The sequence below is a fragment of the Penicillium antarcticum genome, assembly GCF_028974205.1.
Source record: "Penicillium antarcticum strain IBT 31339 chromosome Unknown utg000005l_segment0_segment0, whole genome shotgun sequence".
Classification (NCBI taxonomy): domain Eukaryota; kingdom Fungi; phylum Ascomycota; class Eurotiomycetes; order Eurotiales; family Aspergillaceae; genus Penicillium; species Penicillium antarcticum.
Window position 1 is genome coordinate 3,588,097 of NW_026695303.1, and position 27,090 is coordinate 3,615,186.

Consider the following 27,090-nt stretch of genomic DNA (forward strand, 5'->3'; position numbering starts at 1 on the left):
GATTCGCCTAACTCCCAGAGATAAGAGGCTATAACCGGATGTTTCTATTGCAGGGGTAATTCCGTCGGAATGGCTTGGCATCAGCCCAATCTTCTACTGCTAATTTCGATTTCGACTAGTGCCGGAGATGGACTGAATCGGCTTACAACAGGGGCTGCTGGTTGGTTTACCGCCTATTTAGCTGCAGTCTTAGCCTCAAACCTAAGACAATACGGGCGTGTCTCCGCCAACTCCCAAGACCGTGCGTGCGCCGGCTTATCACTAATAAGCTATTCAGTGGGGTTGCTTCTTTAGTATCTTGAACGTTATCAGTCTCGGCGATGGGTCCTTCGCTTGAACCCCGGGGAATTCTGGCCCCATGTCCAATGGTGAGAAGCATTCTCCGGAGTATATGGCTGTTTGCTCTGGTCCAACCCCCTGGTATCCGATCGAGACCATGATAGATGCAGGGTTCTGAGAAGTAACCCAAGGAACGCCACCGGCTATCTATACAATCTCTATCCATATCAGTGGCGGGCGTGGTCTGAGAGCTATCAGAAGTTCCGCGCTTATTCCACGACGGGGTCGTGGCTTTCACTGTGGCACCAGGCACTTTCACTTTTTGCCTTATGCGCCTCTTTGAGCGTCTCCCGTTCGTCGATTCTCACCCCCTACTCACTTTACCCTTCTCCACCTTTCATTCTCCCTCGAATCATCGGTCTCCATCCTCAACCGATTTCATTTACATCTCAGGCCCGCCATACGAGGTTACATCCATTTTCGGATAAGCCTGAGATATCGCCTTCGGTCGATAAGGCGGAGCTCCGTCGGTCTCGTGTGTAGTGCTCGCATAAATCATATGTGAAACCCCCTCTTGTTCTCGCATCTTGTTTCTCGCATGCCCATCTTCTCCTTGTGAAGCCAACATCTGAGCTCCACATTCATCATGGAGAAGGACGAGTCTATCGCCATTACCACCGGCGCCATGGTCGACGAGGCCGCACCGGATGAGGCCCTCAAGCAGCTGCGCAACTTGAAGAACCACCACCATTGGGATCCTAACTTGCCTGAGGATGTCGTCGACGAGCTTGACGAGGCGCTGAACACTACCGATGAGAAGACTCAGATCAGCGTTGCCCACGAGCTCATCGACAACTCGCCTTACCCTGAGGTTCGCGCTGCTGTCTCGAACGTCGATGAAGGCGGTGCTGTGAACACCATTCGTGCCTGGGTGATTGGTTTAGTCTTTGCTACTATTGGATCTTCCCTGAACATGCTTTTCTCCATGCGTCAGCCCTACATTGTCATCCCCTCTTACATTGCCCAGGTCGCCGCCTTCCCAGTTGGAAGGGCCTGGGAGAAGTTCATGCCCAACAAGACCTTCCGCGTCTTTGGTAAAGAGTTTTGCCTGAACCCAGGTACCTTTACCAAAAAGGAACATGCAATTGTGGTCATCATGGCTAACGCCACATTCGGTGGTGGAGCCGCCTACGCTACGGATGTCCTCTTGGCCCAGCGTGCGTTCTATGGTCAGCGCTTCGGCTGGGGGTTCGAAATCTTGATGTGTATCTCCACTCAGATGCTTGGCTTTGGTATGGCCGGGTTCTTCACGAAGTTCCTCGTCCAGCCCGCTGCCATGATCTGGCCCTCCACTCTCATCAACACAGCCCTTTTCTCTGCGCTGCACGACCGCACCCTTCCCGATCCTAGCAAGGTCGCTGGCTGGAAGCTTGGTCGGTACCGCATGTTCTTATATGCCATGATTGGATCTTTCGTTTGGTACTGGTTCCCCGGCTTTATCGCTCCCTTCCTGAGTGTGTTCGCTTGGGTCACTTGGATCAAGCCAAACAATGTCATCGTCAACCAGCTCTTTGGTGGCGCGACTGGTCTCTCGCTCATCCCCATGACTTTCGACTGGACTCAGATCTCCGGCTTCAACTTCAGTCCTCTGATCGCCCCCTGGTACGCCATGGCCAATACCATGATTGGTATGGTTCTCTTCTTCTGGATCGTCACCCCTGCCATCCATTACTCCGGTCTCTTCTACTTCAAGTACCTGCCGATCAGTGACTCCAGCAGCTACGATAACACCGCCCACAGCTACAACGTCAGCATGATCCTCACTCCTCAATTTACCTTTGACGCTGCGAAATACAAGGAATACTCCCCTCTCTTCTTGTCGACCACTTTCATGCTGGCATACGGTCTTTCTTTCGCTAGTATCGTCGCTGTGGTGGTCCACACTGGTCTCTTCCACGGTGTTGATATCTGGGCTCGCTTCCGCAGGGTTGGCAAGGAAGAGGAAGATGTTCACGGTCGCCTCATGTCGAACTACAAGACCGTTCCTATCTGGTGGTATCTCGCTTTGTTCCTCGCTATGATGGCCATTGGTCTGGGAGTTGTCCTTGGATATCCCACTCATCTCAGCTGGTGGGCCTTCTTCATTGCCCTGATCATCTCCGCTGTTTGGTTCATTCCTCTTGGAATCATCAAGGCTTCCACCAACATTGATCTCGGTCTCAACGTTATTACCGAGTTCATCATTGGATACATGCAGCCCGGAAAGCCCATGGCTATGATGCTGTTCAAGACCTACGGCTATATCACCATGTACCAAGGGATGTACTTCACCCAGGACTTGAAAATTGGTATGTCTCTCCTCTCCCGCGTCAAATATCTCCAGTCACTAACTTCCTCCCAGGTCACTACATGAAGATTCCTCCCCGTGTGACATTCAGCGCTCAGATGGTCGCCGGTGTGTGGTCCTCTCTCGTCCAGATCGCCACCATGAACTGGGCCCTCGGCACAATCAAGAACGTCTGCGACAAACACCAGGTCAACCACTACACTTGCCCGAATGGTCGTGTGTTCTTCAATGCCTCCGTCATCTGGGGTGTTATCGGTCCTGCTCGCATGTTCTCCACCGGCCAACTCTACTCTCCTCTCATGTTCTTCTTCCTCGCCGGTCTCATTCTTCCAATCGTCATTTACTTCCTCGCCCGCACCTTCCCCCGCACCCCGATCAAGTACCTCAACGCCCCCATTATCTTCGGTGGTGCTGGTTTGATCCCTCCCGCCACTCCCCTCAACTACCTGTCTTGGGGTATCGTCGGTTTCGTCTTTAACAAGTACATTCGTGACCGCTGGCGTGGATGGTGGATGCAGTACAACTACGTCCTCTCCGCCGGTCTGGACGTCGGTCTGGCGCTTTGCACCATTCTGATCTTCCTGACTCTCAACCTTACCGACACGTCCTTCCCTGAGTGGTGGGGGACCCGCATCGCGAGTGATACCATGGACATGTTGGATTCCGCTATCCAGGTTCCTCTCTCCGAGGGCGAGAAGTTCGGACCTACCTCTTGGTAGATGGTGTCACTTGAGGGAAATCTTGGTTTCCGTCCAGTGATGGGCTTAGTTGAAGATGTCGATTAGGTGCCGGTGCTAATATTCGGATATCCATTTAATCAACGCCAGCAACGAATATTAATGCCCTTATGATTTGTTCTTTTGGATCTTTTCCCTAATTAGTTTCTAATTCTCCGTGTATGTACCAGTAACTTTTGAGTTCAATTTCAAGCTGTTCACAGAGCACGGTCTCCCTATATACTTCGCACTGCTCATTCGAGATCATGTGTGCCTACAAGGATAATCCTAGTTACCGTTATACAGCTGACAATTGGTGCGACTGCTGTATAACGTTACATCTGTGATGAGAGTCGTTTCCTCGATCGCCTCTTTCCTTGATTGCCAGAGCAGCACTTCCGACTGTACTCCTACCGCAACCACCCCACCATATCAATGATTTATTGATTAAGAACGGATTCATTGAATATAGTTCAATTGCAATGCAGATATACAAATAATATATACATACTCGTCAGATTCGCAATATGCACAAGTCCCAAGACCAGCTCCAAATGGGAAACGACAAGACAGACAAAAAGGAAATTCATCAGCGGCAGTGGTATGACCATCTACCTGAAGGATAAATGTCATCCACAAACCGAATCATCGAATCATGACGTACAATGATACCAGCATGTCTGGGTTCACACATATCCAGATTCGTATCCATATACATTCGGATCATCCAAGATCCAATTCCACCCTAGGTCCAATCCTTTTTCTAATGCATGATAATTCTTCCAATAGGTAGGCGTTTAAACGGCGACTCGGCGGCGGCGCATACCAATGTCAAGACCAAGGGGCTTGCGCAGGAATCCTTCGCGGGTCTCCATGGGTCCGTCCTGCTGCATCTCGAACTCGAAGAGGCGGAAGACCGTGGCGGCTATGACGAGGAGTTCCATCTCGGCGACGTTGCGACCAACACAAGCGCGGGGTCCGTGACTGAAGGGGATGAAGGCTGCCTTCTGGCGGGGGGTAAGGCGCGAGGGGTCCCAGCGCTCGGGGACGAACTGCTCGGCATCGGGTCCCCAGATCTCCTTGGAGCGGTGGATGGTGTAGCTGGGCACAGACAGTACATCACCACCCTTGAACGTGTGTCCGGCGATGACGATAGGGGGAGCGCCCTGGGGAATTTCACGGGGAAGACCCATGGAGGAAGTGCTGTGGATACGCATGGTTTCCCAGATAACCCATTGGAGGCTGATATTTGTTAGATTCAATCCTGTGGATGTGCAGGGATGAGCGGTTGTGACTTACTAGGAAATATCCTTGACCATGGCGTGGGTGGGAACCTCAATGTCCTTGGGGATACCTTCGTCGAGAACCTTGTGCAATTTGGGGATCACACCGGGAGTACGCATGCACCAGTACAGGATAGCACAAGCAGTGTTGGAGGTAGTATCGGAGCCAGCAATCAGTTGGGTGAGAGCTTCGGCGGTCAACTCAGGGCCACCAAGGTTGTTACCATTTCCGTCTTTGCCTTCCATCAGGCGGGCGAGCAAATCGACACGAGTGTTGTTGGCCATGACTTCGGGCTTGGTACGCTCGTTGACACGGGCGATGGCGATACCAGCGAGGTTCTCAACAGCCTGCATACCCTCGCTGAAGAACTTGTCGGGGATGTACTTGGCGAAGGGAATGAGAGAAGGCATGCAACCCAGGGTAGCAGAGACTTCGCCTCGGCGGTTCAGAACCTCGACAGCGGCGACATACTTGGGTGGATCCTTGGGGTGCATGCGCATCTCAGCGATGTCTTGACCCTTCTCGAGCATACCGAAAGGAGCACCAAAAGCGAGGTCACCGATGATATCAAAGGCCAGGAAATTGAACCAGTTCAGGGCGTCAAGGCTGGCGTAACCAGTCTTGGGGTTACCCTGAAGATCAGCGAGCTTTTGCCACTGCTTGACGAACTCCTCAACGTTGCCATGGATGTATTGCTCGAACTGGCCAATGGACTTGGCACTGAAGGTGTGGGAGACAGTCTTGCGCTTGCGAGTGTGCTCGGCACGGTCCCGGGTGTTGAACAGACCACGGCGGATGGAGACGAAGGCATCGTAGAAGTCACTGAGGATTGTTAGTCACGGATATTGTTAGGTGGGTGAGAATAACTTACGCCTTCAAGAAACCGTTACCGTGTCCATAGATGCTCTGAATAGCGGCGTCATCGGCAATGGAAACCTGCGTGGGTGAAATACGCACGAGCTTGCCATGCTTCTTGTGGAGGTCATCGATCCGTTGGAACTTGTGGCCGCGGCGGGCCTGCAGCAGCAACCAGAAGTTGGTGAGCGCAGCAAAGCTAGGAGCAGGGATGTCCCGCAAGTGCGACCGCTGAAGGTACGGCACCAAGTAATAGGCGCCCAACAGACCCAGAAGAATGAAGGGGACGTTCTCGAGAGTGAGAATCATGGTGAGGGTATATGACATAGGAGATGTCAAAAAAATATGAAAAAAGCGCCGACAGAACGGGCCAAAAGTACAATGTCGATCACAGTCAGGGATGACAGGAGCCGTGGAGGTATGTATATAATGAATACTTCAAGCTGACTTTAGAAAACAAACACCAAAAGATCCTGGGGCATGATATTTATGCAGAGGCAGTCGTCCGGATGATCTGGGGTCAATGAATCATCCCCGAGGCAAAGGCAAGCAACGGTAAGCAGTCTCGGTAGTGTGGAGTAGAGACGTTGGCGGCGGAGATCCGTGGAGAGTGCCGTCTCGAGCCTCCGAGCGCCGGCTTCGGTTATTCGTCTCGCAGCTCGAGCAATCAGCGTTCCCAAATTTCCATTGGGGCCCCATTCTCTGTGTAAATCTGCGCGTCTTGATTTGATGCTGAGTGTGGGGGAATTACATCCACGTGAGGGAATTTAAAGGCACGAAGAAATGATCACGTGTGATTTCTGGCCTGGCGTGTAAGGCTGCAACGAAGTCGTTTGATTATGTCATGCTTTGCCCTGTGGCCTTATTATCTAAGCATCTTCGGGCCTTGGCTTTCAAGCGAATATCAGCATAATTTAATTGTGCACTCACTTATTAATGTATTTGGTCATAATTAACGTTAATATACATAATCTCGCCTCTATTTCTCAATCTTCTCCTTACAATCCATGTGCCTCCAGGAAGTTATGAATCTGCTGGTAGGCCCCAGTGGCATTATGATGCAAGTTGATACCATGGCCAGTGTTTGGTTGGATGTAGGCAGAGAAACAACTGGCTGAAGGGAAGACCGGCTCGGCAGCCGCGGCAATGGATGCTGCGGCACCTCCAGTGGCAAAGCAGTCACCTCCACAAAAGGGAATGTCCTTGTCGCCGTTGATGATATACACCGGGCCGCCAAAGTTGTTCTCTGGAGCCATGCTGGCAACAGTGAGGAGTTCACCGATGGTGGATGGCTGCTTGGTCGCTTCGGCATAGGTGAGAATATCCATGTCGAAGTGGCCAGGCGCAAAGTAGAGGTACATGTTGTTGGTGATGTCGCCGCTGGTGAAGTATCCAGCACTGTAGTCTGACTCCTGGTGCTTGTTGAAACGTGCTTGTACGAAGTTGGCACCGGAAATGAACATGCCCATGAACGAGGCGTTCATCGAGAATCCAGTCAGGATGATCCCATCAGACAGATCGGGGTACTTGGCTGTCAAGCCGTATGTCTGGGCAGATCCGAAGGAATGGCCAACATGGACGATCTTGGAGGGCTGCTTGATGCATGAATCAGACATTGAGCCCTCGCGCACCATCCTTGTAAGCTGAGCCAGAGCTTCGAGCTCCAAGAACGACTGGATCTCGGATTTTGCATCTCCGTGGGAGGATTTGCCGAGGCCAAGTCGATCATAGGCTAGAGTATGGTAGCCCCGCGACAAAGCATGGTCGACGTAGCTGTAGTTGTGGTTCTCATAGGGCAGGTCCCAATAGCTAAATAAATAGTGTTAGATCAGGCAATAATGGAAATGATCGACACAACTAGCCTCTTGTCGAAGCCCATTCCATGGGTCAGAATTTGAAGTACATGGGCGCTGTCTCCACTGTTGTCGGGCATGCAGTACTGAGCCGAGATATCGTAGATGCCAGAGACAGTAGCATAGCCAGACAAAGCATCTGCTGTCACATTGGCACCCTGCGTACTTGCGTGCAGGGCGAAAGCAGTTGCGTCGAGGTTGGTCTGGGGAGTACTGATCTTGTCAAATACACCATTGTGGGCTGTAACCGGGACTTGGACAATCATGTCAAGACAAGTCTTCGCAGTTGCGACTCCAGCCGTGATGGCCATGAGGCCAATTGTTGAAACATGCATGGTGTATGGCGAATTGACTGCAAGTATGGAATATGGAAATCTACGGCGGATGTATAGACTTTATATCCAATCTATTGATTGAAAGCCCCGCTACTGTAGAATGCAAGGCATCCTGAGGGCCAAAGTATTTGTATTTGGACATGTAAATTCCATTCATTTGCCAACAACAAAGTCTATTGAAAGTGTACAAAATTGAGACTTGTGTGGAGACGGAACGAAATGTAGATCCATAATGCACGTCCAGGGGGCATTCTGGGGCTATTGGCGTTTAGCGCCAAAAGAGCGGGTAAAGGGAAATTAAAGAACGACGATCATCTCACAAGTTCCTTCACACAGCGAATTATCTATCGCGATCTGATTCTTGCTCGCTTTCGGTTTCGGCGCTGACCCGAGCTTCTACTGTACAAACACCGATGCTTGACGGGAGATCCTCCAACGTTCTGGATGAGATCAGAGAGGCTTGGATTTGGCAATGAGCAATGGAGACGGATGAGCGTAGGGTAATGGGTCATAATACATGTTCGATTACCCCTGTCGCGCGAAAGGAGAGACTTTGTGATACACATTTCTCGGCAATTTGGTGAGAACATGTGCGTGTCCTAAATACCGAGTCATGCGGCTTGTGGGAGCCTAATTGACAAATCTCTGAAACAATCTCAACAGTCTAACCCGACAAGGCTGAAGATATGAAGATCACTGAAGATCAAAGATCGGGCCAAGTGCCCCGAGCCAGCTATGTCCTGTGCCTGATCTAGCACACATCGAAAAAGCAAAATGATACCGAAAAATGAGGTTAAAAAACTATACTGTACATGTGAACAAGACGGATCGCCCCTGAGTCCGATGCAGTATGCAAATCCCAATCATCGCAGTCTTGGATGTGTATGTATATTGTAAGTCTAGGTCACCACCGATCTCCTTTCACTTGAAACAGGCCGTTCTTCTTTTTCTCCACATCCCACCGCTCTATCCAAGTCTTCATGGCTTCCCGAGATTTCTGATTGCCCACATTGACAGTGGGAATAACGCGGCCAATACGCAGAGAGCAGCAAAACATAGTCAGCTCGCGGAATGAACTATGTTCACTGTAGGGGACACCATAACAAGCGCTCTCCCGCGTACTTCCGCGTTGTGGAGTAAGGCTTTGACTGGTGAATGGGGTCTTCCAATCTTCGCTATGTAGAACGGTGGGCACTGGGGGGTTCTGGAGTGTTCGCCCGGCGGGCGGGCGGTATGTCCAGCCCGTTGGCCGAAAGCCAACAACTCGGGAGAAATGTGGTTTGAGGGTGTCGAGGTAGTCTGCTAAAGTGTCGGCACGAATCTCAAAAATTGTCTGCATGTGCACTTGGGCTTCGTGAGGATTGTCGGTCAGCAACTCAGAGAGTTCTGGATCTTCCAGGCAGGCGCAGATCCGTCGCTTTGGCGGGGTTGCGAAGATCTTGGACCCGAGTGCCTTTGCAATGCCCATACAAATTCGCTCTTTGCCAATGCTATACGTCCCAATTACCACCAGGAGTCGGCCGCCGACTTCTGCTACTCGGTCTGGTGCCTTGCTTCCTGGAACAGCCGAAAGGAACTTGCCCATCAATCCACCTGGACTCTTCGCTGGATCGAGTCCGACCCCAACCTCATCATCTAGACGGACGCAAAGTTCTTGGCAGGCTGTTATCACATCCTGCTGGTTGGGGAATGCATATTTGGGGCTCAGATAGGTTGTATCGAGGTAACAGACGTCGATGCGTTGCTGCCGCTGCTTACCAGTGATTGGATTGATGATATCCGGACGCAAGAGTGGATGCTGCACCTGTAGTGGAGATGCCCTAAAATCACCGCAATGTAGTATTCGCTGGTGACGGGGATTGGGTCCGTTGCCAAAAGTCTTCTCAAAAAGAAACAGAGAGCTGCCAGGACAATGATTTGCATGTAGCATGGTGACCTTTACACCTCCCGTATTCGGCACCTCGGATGTGGATTCGAATTCCAGATCAATTACCCACTTGGGATCGACGTGGAGTTGTTGACGGACAAGATTTGCAGTAGGTTTACTGCAATAGATAGGTCCGTGGCACCAATTCTTGCTTAGTCCAATGTAATGATCACTGTGGAAGTGGCTAAGGAAATAGGCATTACATCCTTCAACAGCTCCGTAGCGAAATGCATCTACACATATTGAGAATCCAGGCATGATTTTGTAGAAAGGGCAAGTCCGCTGGTAGGCTTGCTTGCCACGAGATGATACTTCATTAGCGGCAGCGGTAGCCCAGGCCGTGTCTTCTGCATTTCCCGCCATCATCTTGGAGAACGCTGACCCTCCATTGGGCTTGTTCTGCAAGTACGGATCAGGTTGTGCGGGCCTAGCTATAGCGGCTCGCTCGATTCGCGTCAGCCCTTTGTCGCTGTCCATCTGTTTCGAAGGTTGGTTGGAAGTCGGCTGCGGAGTGGGACTTGTTGTGACAGAAGCTGGCTTGCCATCTAGACAGTTGTTGACATGCACTGCGATATCCTAACCCGACAATGAGCATGATAAACTGAGAACGGAACAATAGACACTTACCATTTGATCCAAGCCCTTGAGTGCCGTCTGACAGATAGGACACAAGCTCACTCCATCCTCGGTCTCTTCTGGTCCCAAATAATCATTCCAATCTATTGCATCCGCCTCGAGTTCGTTTTGCTGCTCTTCGGTCTCCCATGGTCGTTCTCTAAACTCTTCCCCAAAGACGCCTATAAGGTCGTCGTCTTCTATATTGTCAAAATTCCCGTATTCATCATTATCGGCATTATTCGTGGCTGCTCTTACCGATGGCGGAGGTGAAGGGTTGGATTCGTATGCCATGGGTATTTTTGGTTGATCCATAAGCAGTGCCTCTCTTCTTTTTGCGTCTGTGGCGGGAGTTGTCTCTTGTAGCTCTCGGTATGCTTGCATGTCATCTTCGCTATCCGACTCGTCAATAAACGGCCCACTTCGGTTCTGAATCTTGTTCGGTGGCGGGGCTTTCAGAGTATTCGATTTGGCGTTGGGAAGCTGTACAGATTCCGTGACAGGTGATTCGACTTTGCGACGCTTGACATCTGATTCGCCAGTGAATATCTGATCATCGTCCTTCAGGAACTCCTCATCGCCACCCCAGATGTCAGGTGAAGGTGATCGCACTCCGTTCGTCTGAGCCAGTGCCGCTTGTTCGATCTTCGCCAGTCCTTTTCTGTCTTCCAAAAACAATCCCTCAGAAGTATCATTCTTATAGTTCTTTCCTCGAATCGTTGGTGTACCCCGTCCGCTGCTGGGCGAGCGCGTAGAAGGTGTCGCAAATTGAGTAATTCGAGCCTGGTTTGAAACGGCTCCTTGTGGCGTGTCGGTTTTCTGGAAGAAGTTCAATATGCTTGTGTTTCGCTTGACCGAGGAGGGTTTGGAGGCTGATGGCCTTTTCGACGGGGTATTCGCCTTCTTCACGTAAGATCCAGCCATTTTTGGGTTGTCGAGGGTGGGGAGTCAATTATCGAGTGGCAACAACCGGATAGGGCACGGCTAGCCCGAGAGGAAGATTAGTGTCAAATTATTTGGTCGAATGTACAAAATGTTCATAGTATGTGCTGGTTGAGGTAGAAACGTCTTCGGGAGGCGCGAAACAGGATCGCGACACGAAGTCACGTGTTAGGCATACTCATCACATTGGATTTCGAATGTATCGGATTCTATACGCATCTTGCCGACTGCATCTGACCGATGTCTTCCCAAGTCTTAAGCCTCGTCAGCGCAGAACCCCGGTTTGCTAGATGCAGCTCTCCCAAGGGCTTCCACCTTAGCAGCCCTCGCTTCATTATCCCATCTCGGCGGTACTTTATACAGTAGACCTATAGCTTCCTATGAACGATGGTAGCTTGCCCTTTCCCAGCGTATCTAGGCTCACTAGATCTCTACGTCCAAAGATTCCCCCAAAAAAAAAATAGGCTGCTGGTCATTATTGCAAGAAAGGTCTAACAAGGTATCATGAATGAACAAAGCATCCCCGGCGCCAGCATGAACCATAGGTGGGATGTTCAACGAAATCCCTCCATCTGCTCAGGATTTCGGGGCCGGGAAAACAACTCTGATCCCGGAGTATCTTCAAGTCCATGTGGCGCTGAAGTTTTCAGATATCTCCCCCCGCAGACAACCATTTTTCGGGCCATAAATTGAATCGTTTCGGTAAGGGACAAGATGAAAGCCTCAGGGTGTTGGCCACGAAATTATCTCGTTTTTTTGGAAACCATCTGGTGGAGTCAACGGTAATGCAGAGTTCAATGCGTGGTATATCGTAAAATCGAGTTCAATGTCGTTTAGCGTGCTTTGCCAGCCTGGTTGGAAGCCTCTGTATTGAATGGCAGGTTAGCCTCAATCCATACAGCCATCATGGGCTCAAGAATCATTCGCAGAATGTCAAGGCCACATCTGGTCATGAAACTTTTAGCCTATAAGCCATGCGCAACTCACCTCGCCGTGTGGCATCCTCCAGCAAACCCACGTCAACCTCCGACCGGGGCAACATCACGTAGCGCACCACACTGCCTCGGATGAACATGTTCTTCACCGAGGAGAGGTGAGGGTATTTGACGAGGTCTAGCACTTCGACATCGTCGAGCTTGATATTCAGGTACTGGTCGACCGACTTCAAGATTCCGCGGATGCGGATGTCGTTCTTGAGCTCAATGGTGACAGTCTGGTTTGTCAGGGTCTTAAAGAAGCTGCAATAGCATGAATGTCAGTTACATAATAAACGCAATGATTGGGTAACCTACCTAAAGAAAAGCATGGTTGCGGTGGCCTTGAAAGCTTGGAGGGGTGCGACGGAGACGTGCGACTGAGTAGAGTGGTTATTCGGCCGGGCGGTCAGGGTGGTTTGCGGTGAAAGCTTCGTATCTTCTAACTATAGAAATAAGTATCAGTTTGGTTTACACGGTGAATAGCGGGAAATTATTGTACGAGAGAGCAGAAATTTTCTGTGGTATAGTTGTACTTTATTTAGGAGTCTGTTTTATGTACCTAATTACGGTCGCCGTGAAAATGGTGAATATATATGTTTGACTTTGTATTAGCGAACAACATCACAATCATGGAATTCAGATTATTAACTCAAGTACATGGCAATGAAACATGTATTAAAAATGCCACACTTTTCGCTCCCATGCTCTTAAAGGAATATAAAGTACCACAGACATCACCGCAGCCAAAATCCAGCTAATATCAGTACCATTCGCCGAACCACCTATCGCAGCGGCAATAGGTCCAACCCACCATTGTTGGCTCATAGAAACAACTGCAAGAACAGTTGAAGCAACCCAAGTAACTGATGCAGCTATTCCATACGGAAGCATCTTCTTGTCATTCCATACAGCGAGGTCGTATTGGTAGCCACTCCTCCAGACGTAATGCTCGGCAAGAAGAATAGCACAAAAGGGGACAGTCCAATACGCACATATCAACAAAAAATTCTTCAAGACATCCTCCAAATAATTCCTAGCAGCTATAGCAATCGCCAGGTAGGAAATACTGCCGATCAATGACCAAACAAGACGAGGCACAACAAGGAGCCTTTTTGAGACCATTTGCCCGGCCAGGCCCAGGGAGTACACATTCGCTGTTGTGACAGCAGCTGCCGATAAGCCCAGGAGGACTTCGATCAGATATCCCAAACCACGGACACCGGGGTGTATATCTTCAAAAACAGAGCCAACCAACCCGCCAATCCCACGAGTATCATATGAGGATTTGAACCGTGGGTTGGGGTTCACGCAGAGTGACCCAATCGCGGCACCTAGTAATTCAATCGAAACCTGACTTGTCAAAAGACCAGCATAGGTCCATGAAAACGTTACATTGTCGCTAACTGTTTCGCGCATATAGACACTGTAGTCTGCTGATATTGTCGCCCAGGCGACTTCGAATCCAATAATGGCAGTACTGAAGGAGAGGATATTTGAGGATTCTGTAGATCCGTGGCCCATAGGCACATTGATGAAATGACGAGCTCCAAATCCTGCAGTGATAATTAAACAAATGATTGTCACGATCCAGCAGTATCTTGAATAAATATGGAGGACTCGATACCCAAAGAAGCCAAGGATGATGGCTATCAAGCCAATAATGAGAATTGACACTGTCATTGGTAGCTTTCCATTCCCAGCATCATACAGCACAGCAGCGCCAGAGAGCGTATTCACGGCAGCCCAGCCAAGGGCATCAATCAGATTGAACACAGCAAGGATCTTAGACGGCCACCAGCCAAAACAATACCTGGGGACGAGCATGGTACGTAGCCCAAGATTTGGGCCAAAGCGCACTGTAAGTGCTGGAATGGCAGCGCCAATCAGGTTGAAGAAGATAATAGCAAGAAAGGAGTCCCACCAGCCAAGCCCGAACGTCGTAGGACCCAAGAATCCAAGTGCCAATGTGGACATGTTACAGTTCGCAGCAAAGAACATTGTGAACAAATCTCGAGGTGATTGGCTTGTTCGCATATCCTCAGGAACGCGTTCAACGCCAAATTCCTCAGCTCCGATCGTGCGGGACCAGTTGCGCACTCTCAGCCAGAGTAAATTAGGGAAATGAATATGCGAGGCAGGCGGAGTCACTTTTTCGAGATCATTGGTTGGCCCTGAAGAGATCGTGGCTTCGGTTTCTAGGGCCATGGTGAAAGTGAAGCATATAGCAGTGGGCTGCGTATGTAGTGGCGGAAAAGGCAAATCTGAGAGCTGAGATGAACGGTGAGTACAAGTAGTCATCCATGTTGTTTGATAGGAGGGTCGAATAGAGCCCGCGAGACGGATGTAACGCTCGATCTGAGGAGCCAAGGGGTTGAAAAGGCAACCAGGTGCATACAAGGGCCGCGACAATGCAGGATGAGCCAAATACTCAACAGACAGATAATACAACAGGGGCTACAAGTCCTTATACATTCCACGTCTCTATTATGTCGTACCCAATGTAACATGTTTAAAGAGAGAAAGTATCACTTACGTAATAAATAAAATGAAACACCTAGCGAACAGATAGAAAGAACCCGTGTAAACATGACAAGTATATGAACAAGACCCAGACAATAATCTCAAACCCCGATAAAACACAGCAGAATTTCAAAAAGGACATGCGGCCACATTAAACCTCAAGTGTGGCTTTCTTATCTTGCTCAAAACTTTCCTTCTTTTTCACTGATGCAGGGGGTGCAGGTGGGAATTTGGTGTACTCCGGCGGAAAGGAATCAATAGGTTCATCAGTGCACCCCTTCATATCTCTCTTTTCGTCCAGCGTAGCCATTTTCCCATCGGAATTCCCACTATCCGGTCTGATAAGCTCTTTGTGAACATCCGCCCGGTCCGTCCGTCGAGTGACCTTTCGAGTCCGAATACACCACGCAATACCGAGCACAGTCGTCGTAAGCCAGAGCAACATATTGATGAGGTCAACCCAGACTGCAGCGCGCATACGTGGAACTGATAATGTCGCATCTTCGTATCCGGTTTTGTTGCCGGAGATATAGATCGTCCCGAAAACACTCACTTGGGCAAGCCAGAGGACAAGCAGGACTCCATCCCAGGCCGACCATGCAACTTGAGTTACAGTAAAGAAGCAATGCATAATGCAAGTCAGGGCAGAGAGCGCAGCGACGAATTCAGTGTAGATCCATTCTGCGTGGGCGTGATTGTTGGTTTTCGTGGCGTGTGCTAGATCGACTCCGTATAGACCAGCAACTATGACAGCGAAGGCAAACTGAAGGGTGCGGAGCGCAGCCCGGCTGATAACTCCATAGACTCCGCTCTTGTGCCAGTAGTAATCGATCCTTCGGGGGGTGGACTTGACCATGGTGGGCATGAGCAGCAGTAGAAAGAAGGCTTTCAAAAGTAAAGGCACTAGTGACACGCAAGCGAAATCAGAATTGTTAAGGGATTCTCATTATTCTTCAATGAGCCAATACTTATTGCAATGTAAGTTTCTTTTAAATACCCAGTCGAAACTTGATCCAAATGCTCCAGACCAGATGCATAGCTGTATTAGGAAATTTGATCGTATCCGTACGCTACCCGGATTATAACTGACCAACCAGAGCATCTAGAATGTCAAAGTGGGGTCAAACCCAGTACTAAACCATGGAACCGTCAATCCATCCTTTTTAACTTTTTATACATAGCTCTCTATTCTTAGCCGGTTTAACGGGCTTGATTTAATATCTTTTCTTCATTTCATCTTCTCACAATCCTTCTCGACCCTGAGCTGTAAATTACCAAAGCGGCAGGCTCCCTTACGAAAATGACCAAGCTGAGATAATCTACATCAGTTGAAAATGAGCCTGCCCCACCACACGACGCTGTTTGAGGCGCCGAAGATAGATCAGCGGAACAGGCAATGCCTTCGTTCGGAACGCCATGCTCCACTACACCTTTGTCTGATCTTTTCCTAACCGATGATGACCGCGTGGATATGCGAGTTGGATGCCGATTCAGCCGCAACCCTGAGTGGTTGATGGATAACCCGCCCAGCGAAGCGAGTCACCTCAGCCGGCAGAGACAGCCCTCACACCAGTGGATCATTTAAATTTAAAAGGTAGGCAGCCTCGGTGATGTCCAGCCCTTCGTCGCTCTGGGCGAGAAGTTGCAACGGCATGGATGCCGCGTGCGGTTGGCAACACATGCCAACTTCAAAGCTTTCGTCAAGTCAGCTGGGCTCGAAGCTTTCCCTATTGGTGGAGATCTTGTTGAGGTAATGTCACACATGTTCCGCAATCCGGGGTTAATTCCGAGCATGAAGAGTCTCTTGGCGAGGGATATCCAACTAAAGCGGGCCACTATTGCCCAGATTCTACAAAATTGCTGGCGGTCTTGCATAGATCCAGGCCCACATAGCCAAAAAAACCTTTTGTTGCAGATGCTATTATTTCAAATCCGCCAAGCCTTGCTCATCTGCATTGTGCACAAGCCCTTCGGATCCCGATTCATTTTATGTTTACCATGTCCTAGACAGATACCAAGGCTTGATGAAGGGTTTCACTAGCTTGACTGCCAAATCAGGAGCGGCTAGGATCGGCTTTGTTGCTCATCCAAATCAGGGGATATATCGGTCCAGTCGAGCTCACTTGAGAACCGAACTTACTATGAGAGTTGTGGAGGCGAGATGGGCCGAGGCAGAATGGATTGTGAATGATGATAACGGCTTGAATGTTGATGTGGCAGTGTTAGGTCCTTCGTATGATGATCCTAGAGACAAAGTCCACATAGCATGCTGGAACTAAGGCTAATTTGCACATTTCTTTCTTCTCAACATAATAGAAATACAGAAAGAAAAAAGTGTGGCGCACTTATTAGTACATTTCGTACCCGTACTTTATTACGCAAGAGGAGAAATAGACGAGCCAGAGAAACATATAAAAGAAAATCTTAACAAGAAACTAAGAACAGTAGCCTTTGCTCTTAATGACCAGAGGTAATTAGTAACCTGCGTTATGTTTGAAGCCATCCGCCTACCCATTGGCAACTAACCCTAACGGCGGGAATACATCAGCTTTTGCTCGCTTGTCTCAAATAATCCAACTCAGCGACAGGTTGGATTGAATTGTTGCTATCACTTCTAGGCGTCATTAAATGTTTAAGAAGGCCGCTGCGCAAGAAACCCCCCCCCCTGGGCCCACCCACATAGCGTCATTTCCTGGGTGATGATAGATCCATGGCTTAGTCTCTCTTACCTCTAGGCTGAACCCTTAAGAAATTGTTTCATGTTACGATATAAATAAACGGGGGCCATACTCGTATTCGGGTATCTTAAAGTAGTGGGGCTGTGGAGTATCAGGCAGCGATTTCCGTTGCTGCAGTCAGCTTACTTCTTTGTCGAAATCTCACCTTGGCGCAGGAGATGCAATATACGCAAAATAGTGGACAAATAGAGTTTTCTAAGGTATATGCGATATGATCGAAATGACACAAGGAAGAAAAACACATCGTGAACTCTCAACTACTTGTCCAAACCAATTGTGCTTTGTTTGGTTCAATCTAAGATTATCAGATGCGGATATTTTTCCCCTAAGCTAGTGGCTTGGTATACAAACCAACCTAGCATCGAATCAAGCCACACTTTGGCAATGTTACTGCCTTGTGTTTACCATGCAACATGAATCCACTCCAAAGGGACCTTCTATTCAGAGATAGGCAGGGCGGCAGTGTCAACAGAATATAAAGAGATAATTAGGTCTCTCAAATAATAAAAAGCACTAGCTAGGGTGATCAATTTTTCATTCTGCTTCATATCCACGCTTTATTGCAGAAATGGGCAACCCAACTGTCGTCTCATCTATTGATGCAGCTCCTTCCTGGATGTTATATTCTCTACATTCTTTACATCCTCATGTCATCCCTATCACATTCTCATTGATCTACCTATTCTGCACGGGCTCAATATTCTTCGATGTGGTCCATCATCTACTGCATCGTTGCAACAACTCGTCTCATCCTCTCTTCCAACAATTGGCCCGTATACACCGTTACCACCATCTGTACTATACACGCCATATGGATTTCAACGAGAAATATCGCATGCAGAATTTGACTCAAGCCTTGCCTCTTGAGCTAGCACTTCAGGTCATTGGCACCGTACTGGGGTACATCTTCATTACTTTGGTCACCCCCAGCAGCCGCGTGTGGATTCTACAAAGCCACCTTTGGTCTATCATCGGGTTTCAAGCTGTGAAGATGATATTCGTCATACTCACAAGTGGTCGTGACTCAAACCACCTCATCTACGAGACTGCTCCCAAGGACCCTAATTGGATATTTGTGGGCCCTGAGTTCCACGCTCTCCACCACGTTTACCCCGATCGTTATATGGGATCTTTCGTCAAACTGTTTGACTGGGTATGGGGCACCGCCTACTCTTTCCGAGGGAAACGCTTTGTGATCACCGGTGGCAATAGATCTTTCGGTCAAGCCATGGTGACAGAGCTGGAACGTGAGGGTGTGCAAAACATTCGAAACTTGAAGTTTGGTGAGGATTGGGACCATGAAAACTTTGCAAAAGCGGCTTCGGCGCTTTCATCTTGTGATATCCTCATCTTGGCACATACTTCCAGAGGAGAAGATGCCATGAAGTCAAATTGTGACTCGGCGGTTCGACTGGTGGAGCTATTCAAGCAACACAGAGAGAAAAACATATCTAATCCGACACTTCCTGAAGTATGGTATGTCGGCAGTGAAGCTGAAATGCTCCCACCATTTGGAAATGCGGAATTACAACGCTACTCCGACTCAAAACGACGCTTCCTGCCACATGCGCGTTCATATTATGATGATACCGAGATCCTTTACCGTCACATCATGCCATCAGCTGTCAGTTCAGCAGATTGGACCGCTAAGTGTTCAATGTGGTGGATCCGGAGAGGTGTTCGGTATATTCCTATCTCGCATACGGGTATTGCCTATTTGAATTATTTCAAGTTTATGTACTGGACTCCATATGCACAGGACATGGATAGATTATGAAAGATACCCAAAGCAAATATCAGTTATATACCTTCTTTCTTTTTACTGGGCTTCGATGTATTTAAAGTGTGCAGTTCAACCTCTGGAAGCCGGCTGGTAACTTAATCCCCAGCTTTGCGGCCAGATCTACTCCCATTGTGGCTGATGCATGTGTTGCATACCAGCGGCTCATAAGCAAAGGCCAATAGACTGCATGCCCAACCCTTTTTCTCCGGAATTTCCTCGGGGTTCGGTGATTGTCCGCCACAGGGGCTGGGCTAGACTCCGTCAAATCAGAACAGACGAGAGAAGGCGTCAACCAGTGCACATGAGATATTTACCTCAGCGCCACAACGTGCCTGCCTAGCGCATGTCAGAAAAGACAGATCAGCTTGGTGTTTGATGTCTTACGATGGGGCCATTTTCTTTGTCAACGTATGCTCCACCATGAAACGGATCTCGTCCATCTTAGGAAAATGGACATGGGTACCCCTGTGAGTTCTCAAGACATGCGAGCTTATAAACTGCGTGATATGTGCTGGTATACCAGGGATCAACATCAAACTGAATCACGCAAAGTTTGGCATATCGCAACAGGGAGCAATAGGGGTCAGGGGCGCCTGTTGCGAGTCATTTGCGGTCGTGCATTGAGTGGCAACTGTTCCCATCGCTCATAGAAGAGCTCATCTTCCATCTACATCAGTTACAAAAACAATTGAAATATAACTGACAATCTAAGAGAAAAAAAAGGTATGAGAAGGATATTGAAGCTGGAAGGACAGGATGCGTATGTACAGGATATCAAGGTAATTACATTAAGAGTCAGCCACCAGGGCCCGACGAAGTAGATAAATAACAAGCATATCACAGCCATAGACCTAAATCCCAGAAGAACGACCAGCGCCCCTCTTTGGCTTCATAGCCCAACCAGACAAACAAGTCCACCCAGCCCCGTTCTTCCTCCCCTCATCGAAGACAGCCCCAACACCCTCAAGCAGCTTCGACCTCTCACGACCCATCTCCATCCGCAACTTCAACAACCATGACTCCCACATCCACCCGCCAATCAGACCTGTGATACTGGCGATGTCGGCTGTGCTACCTACTGGCCCTTGTACGGCTTCATACTCTTCTATTTGGCTCTGCACGCGCGGGGCGGGGGTCTCGCGTGGGGGTTCGCGCTCGATTGGCTCCGTGCCCATGGGTAGGAACATCCAGGCGCGCTTTGTGCTTGTAAATCCAATCTTACGGAGGCGGGCGAGGAAGCTCTTTGAGGCGACGGGGTCGTAGCCGCGCTTGCGGAGGTTGAAGGCCATCTCGACGGATGTTGCTGAGGCGTATTGGCCTGCGCGAGAGATTTCTGCGTCCAGGACTTGGAACTCGAGATAGCCGCCTGGCTTGAGGCAGCGCATGCATTCCTTGAGGACTAGGTCGTATTCATCGCTATTCTTGCCGGCTGGGCATTCAGTCTTCAGCAAGGCGTGGAGGGAGCGCGCTGAGACCACGTCGAACTGGTTATTACCGAAGGGTAGCTCCCAGGGATTTTGGACGGTAACCTGGCGGTGGTTAGGTGGGCCTTTGATCGCGCTGTTCACGGTTTGGTTCTTGGATGACACAGTGTAGACCTTGACATTTGGGAACTCGTGAGCTGCTTGCCATGCCCAGTCACACGAGGAGTGGCCTCCGAAATCGAGGATCCGGAAGCTCCGCTTGCCTGGTCCGTCCGATGGGCTTGGCTTGGAGGTGGTACGTGCAAGCCGGCGCTGAGCAGGGCTTGTCAGGAGCTTGCCGCCGTTGAGAGACCGGAGGGCATCCATGGCCCACATCGATTGGCAAAGCTGAGCGAGAACCAGTTGTTCCTTCTCAAGCTTGTCAAACTTGGCCTTCTCAGCTAGCTCAGAGGTGATTACCGAATTGCGGGGAGCCTTGGCAAACGGGCCCTTGTATGCAGGGCGCTCTGGCCGGACAAGCTCATACTTGCCAATCAGGCAGTTGATGTGCAGGTCCCCCATTCCAAGACGCATAGATTGTATAGCATCATATCGCATATTGCGATGAAGAAAGCCATCAGCCTTGCTTGATCTTTGCCGGAGAGACTGGAAACCCTGCCAGTAAATTGAGTCCTTGCTGGCAAGGATGGGTGGCAGGGGACTCAATGCTTCGGGAATAGCCTCAGAAAACCGGACCATCTTCTTAGACGTTTCTCCGGTCTTTTCTTGCACTTCAGCCTTGACAGCTTCAGTCTCATCCTCGGAAGCCTCAACGGGCTCGGGCTCATTAACTGGATTGGTCTCATTGAGAGCAGAGAGGTATGAGGCCTGAGCAGCCAGCCAAACACTGGTCCTGTCGTGGCTGTCAACTGCACGGTGCTGCAGCTCCTGGTCGTAGAGCTCGTCGTACTCATACCCATTTCCAGAGCGAGGAATCTCCTGCACAGCATCGAAGGCAGCACTCATCGGACTATCCTGATAAATAGTCCGACGGGTTGGTGTCTCACAAAGACGAATGGCAGTAGGCGGGCCTTCCTCATCACGAACAGCTGTAACTGGGTCTTCATCATTAGGGCGCTCAGGCCAGTCAACCACTTGCTCCACAACTTCTCCCTCATCCCGGCGCCATGGCAAATTGTAAAATCCTTCTGCTGCTGCTGACGTTGGCTGGTTGTTGGTATTTGGAATAGACCAGGTGTGGCGAGCACGTGGCGCAAGTGAAGCGAAGAAACCACCAGGCGACGGGATGCTCAGGTCACTGAAGCTGTATCCGGACAGCTCGGAGGCCGGAGTAACCCCATCAGTACTGCGTGGACGGCTAGGAGGTGCCTGCAGCTGCCACATCTCACTATTTCCCTCAGAGCTTTCAGACCACGAGTCTGGTGTTCCATCCAGACGGATATGGTGAAGCATAGCCAGAGCCGAGTCAGGCAGGAAGACACCCTGGTTCGTGGGTGTGGACTCGCGTATTGGCTCCTCGTTTAACTGCGGTGAAGATGACGGCGAGGGCAAATATCTCTGAGCAGCTGAAGGAATCTGAGGGAAGTTTCCCAGAACGTGGCGCCAGTCCTCGTGCGAGCTCTCAATGGCGATGGGCACTTCAATATCTGAGCTGCCATCTCCATTCTCCATATCACTATCACTTCCATCCATATCACGTCGAACATGTATATCATGTGCGGTCCAGTTTGTATCTGGCAGAGACTGAGAGTCTGGTGTGGCCAACCCACTGATAACCGATTCCTGGTCTGAGGAGATGCTTCCATCGAGCGAAGGGGGGGCATGGTATGCAGGTACAGCGCGGCCAAGCATGGATAGAGCTGCAGGGGAGACGGGGATCTTAGGTGGAGGAGTTGGCGGTATTGGCGAGCTCTTGTGACCCCCAGTCATAGATGGCCAAACTGTAGGCGATGGAATCTCAAGTGTGAGAAGGCGTTTCCGACTTCCTGTTGAGGTCACTGAGTTACGAGTAATTGGTGTCACCAAGCTTGATGGCCGGGTATCGGGGGAAAAGCACGAGTCGCTAATGTCCGTCTCGTTATCATCCATATCGTCATCTGTGGCGTCGTACAAATCATCGTATCCTTGCGAATGCCGTTGCCATTCTGTATCTGTTTCTGAGCAGCACGACAAGGTTGTTCCCGCAGAGAGAGGCGATCTTAGACGAGCAAGGCGGGCATGTGTGGGCACTGATAGACCGGTTGTCTTGAGCCTCAGCTGCGGGCTGATTGCTGCTGGCGTGGGTCTGGGAGGTGAGGCCTTGGGACTTTGTGCGAATTGTGCCTCGCGCGTATCCTCCATTATAGTATTAAGCACCGTCCCCCGGGCCTGCCGGAGGGGCGGACATCGAACAGCCGAGCGAAATGTATCGGTCATCTTGTCAACTGCTGGATGCTGGTTTGTGTGAATCGCAGTATCTAGATCTCGAGTAGGCAATAAAGACACCGATCAACGGGTCTGGTCAAGAGAAGGTGTAAAATGAAGACAAGCAAACAAAAGGAAGGTGCACAAGCTGCCAGAGCATGCACAAAAGACAAATAAACAGAACGCTAGAGTACCAAGTCACGGCACTGAAATGCCTATATAGTCGAATGGGCGCTTTCACTAGCCGGCGGGGTCCAATGAACACGCGATCCTTGTTCACAGATTGTCATATTGTTGCAGAACTACTGCAGCATTGGGCACGCTTAGTCCAATAGCTCCGGTCGGGACGGTGGGTAGCAACGAGTTGATTGGTGTTGAGAAAGTGGGCGCATCGCCTTGGACCAGGGTGACATCCTCTCGAGGAAGAGCCAAGGCCATTTTCTCAGCAGAAAAACGAATGACCGAACAGTCAAAAGGACAAGGACGGCGAATGAGCATCGTAGATGCTGTGATGAACCGCCGGGGTGGAAGGATGCAGTGTGAAGAGGTCGGTGATTGGCGCAGCGTAGCCGCCCGAATACTATCTTTAGGCGAATTAGCGGCTTTTGGACGTCAGTGCAACCTCATTTATGCTGATTTCCTCTCGATGCGGAAAGAAACTGGGATAATTAATGATCGGCCAGAAGAGCAAATGAGGGGAAATGGCCGCCAAGTCGAGATTAATGCACACTAAGGCATGGCCCAATATAATTATAGAAAAGTGATAATTGTCCGCATATGGCCACATTAGTCCATGTGACTTGTGACCTTAAGGCGCGTAGAGAAGTTGCTCTTAAACTGTGACATGCTGTGATACTTCCAAGTCACAAAGTCAACTTAGACTACACTACCTTGGCGCTACCATAGACATTTATCACCTTACGATCTGAGTTTGGATAGCCACTTTCCAAGGTCAAGAGGGAGACTTTGAATGTGCGGCAATCTATATGACCACGCCACACATACTGTAGTCATGTTGACAGCAGTTAGTGCGGCGCTTTCTCACATAATGTATGCAATGTTGAATACGGCAGCCTTGCATGTGCCAATTTACATGATACTTCTTACCATCGATAGATCCTTCTTGTCCAAAGAGAATGCTATCTTTTCTGAACACATATTGGGGATGCCGTTTCAGACCAACAGTAGTCTACCGGGGAGAACCATCCAGGTCTTGACTTATACTGATACACTGCAGAGCAAGATAACAACGTGAGCACATCATGATTTCAGTCCCAAAAGTCTCCAGGAATCCTCGCGCTACTGGCCGTTGTTCATTGCGTGCATGCACCCCTCTGTTCTCACGTCGAAACCGCTGGTTCGAATCCAAAACCGAACGGTTGAAAGTCCTAATGATAACAGCAAAGAAGCGATTAAACCGTCCCGGTGCATAATTCGCATGGCCTTCTATTTTGGACTGGATACATCAGGGCGGTCTATATCGCTACGGGCCGTTCCGGTTCACAGACGAGGAACACTTCATGTTCTGTTGAGGCAGCCAGTTTATAGATAGCCCCAGGCAATTCAACTCTTAATCTGGTTTACTACTTTGTGTGAGTGGGCAAGCATGTCGCTCAAAATATCTATTCAGATTGCACGCATATCACTCGGGTTAGTGCTAACGGAAAGGGTATTTGAAAGTGACTTATTCATCACTCCGGTGCCCTAGAAGTTGCCTCTGATCCACTCTGACGATCATTATATCAATTAATCTATCGATCTAGTGGAATAATATAAGCCTCGAATGGAGTTGTTGTTTTACCGGTTCTTCCTCGGTGCCCTTGTGTCCTGAACGAGTATACTTCTTGGGGTGTTTCTGGATTATTAACTCACTGGTTTGGCATGCTACGTAATGAACAGTACAAAATTAATACAAGGTTATTACTACTTCATCGGTGTGTAGTTTGTCGCGCAGTGTTGGAAAAGGTATCCGAAGTAGTATAGTCCGAGCGCATGGGCGACAGGACCACACAAGTATACCACAAGGCGTTGGTAACCACAATATTAGCGCGGTCTCCTATTTCTGAACACTTCAAATGAACTTTCTGAATGTTGAGAGTCAACAGTTCAGAATTTGTTGAAGGGTGTTGATCAAGCCCGGAGCAGTGTGCCCCGACTAGCACGTATGGCCCGCTTTTCCAACACAGTCCAAGCACGACATGTAATCGGGCAGACAACGGCTATTCTAACGGCTATTGAAAATCAAGGTGAGGGAGAATGGTCCCGATCTGCGAGGCGTTGTAAAAGGATCTACTGCTAACCGATCGAGGCTCGAGGGTAGTCACCAGGTAGAGCTCAGGCCATGACCAACGAGACAGTATCCTATGGCATGCAGTTCGTATATTATATAGTCACAGTGGTCAGTAAGTTCAAACTATCGTGATCTTCAGAGTACCGAGTACACTATTAAGACTCAGAGGTGATGAGAAGATGATTGGCTGCTCGAGACTCCGAAGCTTCGAAGATTCCAAGCGATTCCTGTTTTGTTTAGATCGAAATATCCCTGTCTTATCCCCTGTCTATCAAGGTCAGCAGACCGGTGCAATTTTTACTTCCTGCTTTTGATGGCGACGGAATCACCCAAAAGGGCAACCCACGATGCTCGTGTTAGATGCGCTGATTTGTGGGATGATCTATGCAGTCTCCATATTTTGCCCCCCCCCCCCCCCCTTCAACGGCAAGGAGAACTTGCATAGATGTACAGTAACTATTATAGGGCCATGTAGATCGTGAGCCCCACGTGAGAGTCAGAGCCCTTATCAGTTCGGAAGAAAACACCAGAGAGGGATAGAAAGGGAAAAAGAAAAGATAGAATAGATAGAAGGAAAGATAGAATAGATAGAAGAAAAGAAGATTTATAGAACAATACAATATTTTATACTCCGACTGCTCGGGACCTCAATGGGTCTACGGTGAATCCACCTTCGCCACTCTACAGCTTCAGACATCGTCATCCTGTAATTTTTTCTCTATATCTGCCCCTCCCCCTCCTTTCCCACACTTCAACAACTCACAATGTCGCCGCCAGCCATCATCGCCCCTTCTATTCTCAGCGCCAACTTCGCCAATCTCGGCCATGACTGCTCCAAGAAGATGGAGCAGGGTGCCGACTGGCTACACGTCGACATCATGGACGGCCACTTCGTGCCCAACATGACAATTGGCTGCCCCGTCGTCTCGCAGATCCGCGGCTGCGTCGACAGACCTCTCGAGCCCTGCGGCCGGGGCACCTTCGATTGCCACATGATGATCATGGAGGTTCGTTGAATATTCCGTGCGGATCCGCCATCCCGCAAGCTTCGAGCTCCGGCTGCAGCTCCATTGTGAAGCTCCCCGCTGATTTTTTTTTCTCCCTTTCAGCCTCACAAGTGGGTTCGCGAGTTCAAGAATGCCGGTTGCGATCTTTACTGTTTCCACTATGAAGCCGCTGTCTCCTCCGTTGCCGCGACCGACCCTACAGATAAAGAGACTACCGAGCGTACCAGCCCCAAGCAATTGATCCGTTATATTCACGAAGAGGGTATGCAGGCTGGTATTGCAATTAAGCCCGATACACCTGTCGATGTGCTGTGGGATATTCTTGAGAGCGAAGACGCCGCTGAGCGACCAGACGTGGGTTCTACTTTGATTTGCTCTGTGTAGACTCAGTATGCTTATACTGACTGGAATAGATGGTGCTTGTCATGACTGTGCACCCCGGTTTCGGCGGACAAAAATTCATGGCTTCTGAGCTGCCCAAGGTCGCTGCTTTGCGCGAACGATTCCCCGACTTGAACATTGAGGTTGATGGAGGTCTTGGTGTCGGCACCATTGATCAGGCTGCTGATGCTGGTGCCAATGTGATCGTTGCGGGTTCGGCGGTCTTTGGTGCTGCGGACCCTGCCGATGTCATTGCAAAGTTGCGAGAGGCTGTCCAGAAGCGTCGCAGTTAGATACACATAAAAGGGGTTTGGTGTTTTGGCCTTTTGTTCCTAATCACGAGTGATGAATGGCATTGTACGTGGGTGTCTCCATGGAGTTTTGATCTATTTGCGCTTAACACGAGCAAGGGAA

General features: G+C 49.7%; 10 protein-coding genes across 10 annotated transcripts; 3 read left to right on the forward strand and 7 right to left on the reverse strand.

Moving 5' to 3' along the window:
• Positions 1–925: 925 nt before the first annotated feature.
• optB (small oligopeptide transporter, OPT family) lies at positions 926–3,345 on the forward strand (the record flags this gene model as incomplete). The annotated part of the gene is made up of 2 exons (XM_058464090.1): positions 926–2,627; positions 2,681–3,345. The coding sequence occupies 2 exons, from the start codon at positions 926–928 to the stop codon at positions 3,343–3,345; spliced, it is 2,367 nt and encodes a 788-aa protein (XP_058320568.1).
• A 794-nt stretch (positions 3,346–4,139) lies between these two features.
• On the reverse strand, positions 4,140–5,790 carry N7508_006025 (cytochrome P450; the record flags this gene model as incomplete). The annotated part of the gene is made up of 3 exons (XM_058464091.1): positions 4,140–4,584; positions 4,642–5,448; positions 5,498–5,790. 3 exons carry the CDS (start codon positions 5,788–5,790, stop codon positions 4,140–4,142), a joined length of 1,545 nt encoding a protein of 514 aa, XP_058320569.1.
• A 689-nt stretch (positions 5,791–6,479) lies between these two features.
• On the reverse strand, positions 6,480–7,669 carry N7508_006026 (alpha/beta hydrolase; the record flags this gene model as incomplete). Its single annotated transcript, XM_058464092.1, has 2 exons — positions 6,480–7,290; positions 7,344–7,669. The coding sequence occupies 2 exons, from the start codon at positions 7,667–7,669 to the stop codon at positions 6,480–6,482; spliced, it is 1,137 nt and encodes a 378-aa protein (XP_058320570.1).
• Positions 7,670–8,573: 904 nt separating this feature from the next.
• N7508_006027 (DNA cross-link repair protein PSO2) lies at positions 8,574–11,135 on the reverse strand (the record flags this gene model as incomplete). Its single annotated transcript, XM_058464093.1, has 2 exons — positions 8,574–10,172; positions 10,224–11,135. 2 exons carry the CDS (start codon positions 11,133–11,135, stop codon positions 8,574–8,576), a joined length of 2,511 nt encoding a protein of 836 aa, XP_058320571.1.
• An 851-nt stretch (positions 11,136–11,986) lies between these two features.
• N7508_006028 (Sm-like protein LSM2) lies at positions 11,987–12,459 on the reverse strand (the record flags this gene model as incomplete). Its single annotated transcript, XM_058464094.1, has 3 exons — positions 11,987–12,018; positions 12,141–12,391; positions 12,446–12,459. 3 exons carry the CDS (start codon positions 12,457–12,459, stop codon positions 11,987–11,989), a joined length of 297 nt encoding a protein of 98 aa, XP_058320572.1.
• A 346-nt stretch (positions 12,460–12,805) lies between these two features.
• On the reverse strand, positions 12,806–14,335 carry N7508_006029 (purine-cytosine permease family protein; the record flags this gene model as incomplete). The annotated part of the gene is made up of 1 exon (XM_058464095.1): positions 12,806–14,335. One exon carries the CDS (start codon positions 14,333–14,335, stop codon positions 12,806–12,808), a length of 1,530 nt encoding a protein of 509 aa, XP_058320573.1.
• A 466-nt stretch (positions 14,336–14,801) lies between these two features.
• N7508_006030 (MARVEL domain-containing protein) lies at positions 14,802–15,506 on the reverse strand (the record flags this gene model as incomplete). Its single annotated transcript, XM_058464096.1, has 1 exon — positions 14,802–15,506. One exon carries the CDS (start codon positions 15,504–15,506, stop codon positions 14,802–14,804), a length of 705 nt encoding a protein of 234 aa, XP_058320574.1.
• A 2,693-nt stretch (positions 15,507–18,199) lies between these two features.
• Positions 18,200–19,165, forward strand: N7508_006031 (uncharacterized protein; the record flags this gene model as incomplete). The annotated part of the gene is made up of 1 exon (XM_058464097.1): positions 18,200–19,165. The coding sequence occupies one exon, from the start codon at positions 18,200–18,202 to the stop codon at positions 19,163–19,165; it is 966 nt and encodes a 321-aa protein (XP_058320575.1).
• An 857-nt stretch (positions 19,166–20,022) lies between these two features.
• Positions 20,023–23,010, reverse strand: N7508_006032 (uncharacterized protein; the record flags this gene model as incomplete). Its single annotated transcript, XM_058464098.1, has 1 exon — positions 20,023–23,010. The coding sequence occupies one exon, from the start codon at positions 23,008–23,010 to the stop codon at positions 20,023–20,025; it is 2,988 nt and encodes a 995-aa protein (XP_058320576.1).
• A 3,042-nt stretch (positions 23,011–26,052) lies between these two features.
• On the forward strand, positions 26,053–26,969 carry N7508_006033 (ribulose-phosphate 3-epimerase RPE1; the record flags this gene model as incomplete). Its single annotated transcript, XM_058464099.1, has 3 exons — positions 26,053–26,295; positions 26,398–26,649; positions 26,709–26,969. 3 exons carry the CDS (start codon positions 26,053–26,055, stop codon positions 26,967–26,969), a joined length of 756 nt encoding a protein of 251 aa, XP_058320577.1.
• Between the last annotated feature and the right edge of the window lie 121 nt (positions 26,970–27,090).